This window comes from Calidris pugnax, unplaced genomic scaffold, assembly GCF_001431845.1.
Source record: "Calidris pugnax isolate Ruff unplaced genomic scaffold, ASM143184v1 scaffold535, whole genome shotgun sequence".
Classification (NCBI taxonomy): Eukaryota; Metazoa; Chordata; class Aves; order Charadriiformes; family Scolopacidae; genus Calidris; species Calidris pugnax.
This window is the reverse complement of record NW_015091323.1, coordinates 197,050-202,142: the sequence shown is the minus strand read 5'-3', so window position 1 is coordinate 202,142 and position 5,093 is coordinate 197,050. Positions and strand designations below refer to the sequence as shown.

Genomic DNA, 5,093 nt, shown 5'->3' with positions numbered 1-5,093 from the left:
CCCCAAAATCCCCTCCCAATGCCCATATATCCCAGTACCCCCCTCCCAGTACCAATACCCTCCCAGTAACCATATCTGCCCAGTACCCCCCCCCAGCACCTGTACCCCCACCCGGTACCCACACACTCCCAGTGCCCTGGTACCAGTAAGGTAGTTGTAGCAGTCGGTGTAGCCCTCCCGGTACGGGTCGCACTTCTCCACGGCCAGGCTGCCGTCGCTGGTGGTGGTGGCGAAGATGGCGGCCCCGTGGCGCACCAAGGCCACGCACACCCCCGTGTCGTTGCACGAGGCCGCACAGTGCAGCGGCGTCCTGGCATCGGCAGGATAGGGGTGGAATTTTGGGGGTTTTTGGGGGCAGAGGATGGGCTCCCTGTCCCCATACCAACACCCCCCAGTGTCCCAGGTCAAGACAGCCCCTGTGCCTCCCCACATCCCACAGTGACAGGGGGGTCCCCCCATCCCTCCCTGTCCCAAATCACCAAGGGCTGTCGGGGGACTACGGGGGTCCCCGTGACTGGAGGCTGACAAGGATTATTGAGCTCCCTGTCCCCGGTCATTCCGGGCTGTTGGGGATAACTGGGGTCCCCATCCCTGTCCTTGCTCACCCAGGGGTGTTACTGGGAGTCCCTGTTCCCATTCCCCCAGGCTCTGGGGAGTTATTGGGGTCCCCCTCCCTGTTCCCCATAGCGGGGCTGGGGTCCTTGGGGGTGCCTGTCTCCATCCCCTCTGGCTGTAAGGGGTCCCAGGTGTCCCTTCCATGTCTATGGGGTCCCCAGGCCCCACCCCTGTCCCCCCACCCCCATGTCAGTGGGTCCCCGTCCCACCAGCCGTGGCTGTCGGGGGAGTTGACGTTGGCCCCGCTGGCGATGAGGAAGTCGACGATGCTGTAGTTGGCGCCGCAGATGGCGTTATGCAGCGCCGTGATGCCCTCGTCGTTGGGCTGGCTGGGGTCGTTCAGCTGGGGACACGCATGTCAGTCCCCACACTGCCGCCCTCTGCCCCCCCAGCACCCCACTGCCACCCCCAGCCCCTGCCCCCCCTGAGAACCAGGCATCTTGTTCTCCTTGTCACACTGTCCCCCATCGCCTTGTCCCCACCGTCCTGCAGCCCTTGCCACCCTGTCCCCACTGTCCCCAGACCTCACCACCCTGGCCCTTCACCCTGCCACCCTGTCCCCATTGTCCCCACTGTCCCCAGACCTCACCACCCCGGCCCTTGACCCTGTCACCCTGTCCCCATTGTCCCCACTGTCCCCAGACCTCACCACCCCGGCCCTTGACCCTGCCACCCTGTCCCCATTGTCCCCACTGTCCCCAGACCTCACCACCCCGGCCCTTGACCCTGCCACCCTGTTCCTCACCACCCTGTCCCCATTGTCCCCACTGTCCCCAGACCTCACCACCCCAGCCCTTCACCCTGCCACCCTGTCCCCATTGTCCCCACTGTCCCCAGACCTCACCACCCCAGCCCTTCACCCTGCCACCCTGTCCCCATTGTCCCCACTGTCCCCAGACCTCACCACCCCAGCCCTTCACCCTGCCACCCTGTCCCCATTGTCCCCACTGTCCCCAGACCTCACCACCCCAGCCCTTCACCCTGCCACCCTGTCCCCATTGTCCCCACTGTCCCCAGACCTCACCACCCCAGCCCTTCACCCTGCCACCCTGTTCCTCACCACCCTGTCCCCATTGTCCCCACTGTCCCCAGACCTCACCACCCTGGCCCTTGACCCTGCCACCCTGTTCCTCACCACCTGTTCCTCACCACCCTGTCCCTTGTCCCCACTGTCCCCAGACCTCACCACCCCAGCCCTTGTCCCTGCCACCCTCTGTCCCCTTCCCCATGTCCCACCTCAGCCACCGCCTGCTGCACCACGTCCAGCTCCCCGGTCAGGGCCGCATCCAGCAGCAGCACCAGGGGGTTGAGGCGCACGCGGGCCCCGGGGCGCCTGCGGGGCGAGGAGGGGTCGCGCAGGGCCGAGCGCCGCTCCTGCGGCAGCCAGGGGGTCAGGGAATCCTGGGGACACCTCCCAGGGCACCCGGCACCCTACGGCACCTGGGGGGACCCTGGGAACCCCTCCTGGGACACCCGGCACTATACAGCACTCGGGGGACCTGGGGGACACCTCCCAGGGCACCTGGCTCTCTGTGGCATCTGGGGGACCTTGGGGACACCTCCTGGGGCACTTGCTGTTCTGTGGCACCTGAGGGACTTTGGGACACTGGTTGGCACCACAGTGTCCCCAGGGGGACAACAGGGACACTTGCAGGGCCTGTCTAGTGGCACGAGGCACAGTTTGCCATCTCTAGGGACACCAGGGGAAGCCTTGGGGACACCTGGCACCCCAGGGGGCTCCAAGGGACACCATGGCACCCCAGGGGGGCTCCAACGGACACCAGGACACTGTGTGGCATCCTGGGAGGCTCCAAGGGACACCAGGCACTGCATAGCACCTCTGGGGACATTCAGGGACACACCAGGCACTGCCTGGCAGCCCAGAGGGCTCCAAGGGACACCAGGCACCATGTGGCATCTCGGGGGGCTCCAAGGGACACGTGGCACCTCAGGGAGCTCTAAGGGACACCATGGCACCCCTAGGGGCTCCAACGGACACCAGGCACCACGTGGCACCTCGGGGGGCTCCAAGGGACACCAGGCACCATGTGGCATCTCGGGGGGCTCCAAGGGACACATGGCACCCCAGGGGGCTCTAGGGGATACCAGGCACCACGTGGCACCCTAGGGGGCTCCAAGGACCATTAGGCACCACGTGGCACCTCGAGGGGCTCCAAGGGACACCATGGCACCCCAGGGGGCTCTGAGGGACACCAGGCACCACGTGGCACCCTAGGGGGCTCCAAGGGACACTAGGCACCATGTGGCACCTCGGGGGGCTCCAAAGGACACCATGGCACCCCAGGGGGCTCTGAGGGACACCAGGCACCACGTGGCACCCTAGGGGGCTCCAAGGGACACCAGGACACTCTGTGGATTCCTGGGAGGCTCCAAGGGACACCAGGCACTGCATAGCACCTCTGGGGACATTCAGGGACACCAACCACTGCCTGGCAGCCCAGAGGGCTCCAAGGGACACCAGGCACCATGTGGCATCTCGGGGGGCTCCAAGGGACTTCATGGCACCCCAGGGGGCTCCAAGGGACACCAGGCACCATGTGGCATCTCGGGGGCTCCAAGGGACACGTGGCACCATGTGGCATCTTGGGGGGCTCCAAGGGACACGTGGCACCTCAGGGGGCTCCAAGGGACACCATGGCACCCCAGGGGGCTCTGAGGGACACCAGGCACCACGTGGCACCCTAGGGGGCTCCAAGGGACACCAGGACACTCTGTGGCATCCTGGGAGGCTCCAAGGGACACCAGGCACTGCATAGCACCTCTGGGGACATTCAGGGACACACCAGGCACTGCCTGGCAGCCCAGAGGGCTCCAAGGGACACCAGGCACCATGTGGCATCTCGGGGGGCTCCAAGGGACACGTGGCACCTCAGGGGGCTCTAAGGGACACCACGGCACCCCTGGGGGCTCCAAGGGACACGTGGCACCTCAGGGAGCTCTAAGGGACACCATGGCACCCCTAGGGGCTCCAACGGACACCAGGCACCACGTGGCACCTCGGGGGGCTCCAAGGGACACATGGCACCTCAGGGGGCTCCAAGGGACACCATGGCGACCCAGGGGGCTCTGAGGGACACCAGGCACCACGTGGCACCTCGGGGGGCTCCAAGGGACACGTGGCACCCCAGGGGGCTCCAAGGGACACCCTGGCACCCCAGGGGACCCCAGACACTTACCAGGGTGGGCACGGGGCTGCTGGGGGACTGCGGTGGAGGGCTGTGGCGAGGTGGCCGGGCCTCAGGGGTCACCGGAGTGGGGGGCGGCAGGTCAGATGAGGTGCCGGTGTCACCGGGGGCCGGGGTCTCCTCGCGGCGGGGCGGCCGGTGCAGGAGGCGGGTGATGAGCTGCTGGTACTGGCGGGTGCGAGTGGGCGGCAGGGCCGGCCCCGGGCACTGCTCCATGGAGCCGCGGCGCTTGAGGGGTCGCGGCATCTCGGCCAGCACCCGCGCCACCTCCTCGAACTCGGGGACCCGCTGCGCCTCGGGGGGCAGCACGGGCTGGAGCCGCGTGGGGCTGAGCGGCCGCTCCAGCACCTCCGTCTCCCCACCCTGCAGCAGCCGCTCCAGCTCTGGCTCTCCCTCCGGCAGGACGGGCTCGGGGGGCGCAGGGCGCCCAGATCCTGTGAGGGAGCTGGGGTCAGGGCGCTCCAGCACCCCAGCCCCACGGACCCCCTGCCCTGGGTGGGAGCACAGCACACCCCAGACCCACAACCACGCACCCTGGGTGGGTCAGCACACCCCGGACCCACAGACACCCCACTCCGTGTGAGTCAGCACACCTGAGCCCCAGGGACCCCCCCACTCCAGATGGGTTCAGCACCCCCGCGCCCCACAGAAGCCCCTCCGTCTCCCCACCCTGCAGCAGCCGCTCCAGCTCTGGCTCTCCCTCCGGCAGGACGGGCTCGGGGGGCGCAGGGCGCCCAGATCCTGTGAGGGAGCTGGGGTCAGGGCGCTCCAGCACCCCAGCCCCACGGACCCCCTGCCCTGGGTGGGAGCACAGCACACCCCAGACCCACAACCACGCACCCTGGGTGGGTCAGCACACCCCGGACCCACAGACACCCCACTCCGTGTGAGTCAGCACACCTGAGCCCCAGGGACCCCCCCACTCCAGATGGATTCAGCCCCCCCGCGCCCCACAGACCCCTCTAAACACCACCCCCCCCATCCCGACTCAGCACGCTGCAGCCCCCCATCACCCCCATATACCATACCCCATATCCTGCTGCCCACTCCAGCCCCACAAACACTCTCCCCCTCCCCAATAACCTCTATGTCTCCCCACCCTGGACCCCTCTGGCCCCCCACCCCATGGGGCACCTCACCTTCACCCCCGGGCGGCGCCGAGGGGGCCTGGGGCAGCGCCGGGAGCTGGGTCTGCTTTTGGGGTGCGCGGGGGCTGGCGGAAGGGACCAGGGGAAGCCCCCGGGGGCCGCCGACCCCCTGCTCCCAAAAAGC

The 5,093-nt window shown here is 68.2% G+C and overlaps 1 protein-coding gene across 1 annotated transcript in view; it reads right to left on the bottom strand.

Annotated features, from left to right (window-relative positions):
• Window positions 1–105: 105 nt before the first annotated feature.
• PPP1R13L (protein phosphatase 1 regulatory subunit 13 like) overlaps window positions 106–5,093 on the bottom strand; it is a gene marked incomplete at its 3' end in the record, with an annotated part of 12,928 nt that continues 7,940 nt past the window's right edge. The window contains exons 6-11 of the mRNA XM_014960948.1: window positions 4,961–5,034; window positions 4,491–4,619; window positions 3,813–4,312; window positions 1,852–1,989; window positions 825–958; window positions 106–310 (exon numbers count right to left, since the gene is read on the bottom strand). Of these exons, the coding sequence (XP_014816434.1) occupies window positions 106–310; window positions 825–958; window positions 1,852–1,989; window positions 3,813–4,312; window positions 4,491–4,619; window positions 4,961–5,034 (1,180 nt within the window). The remainder of the gene's footprint in view (window positions 311–824; window positions 959–1,851; window positions 1,990–3,812; window positions 4,313–4,490; window positions 4,620–4,960; window positions 5,035–5,093) is intronic.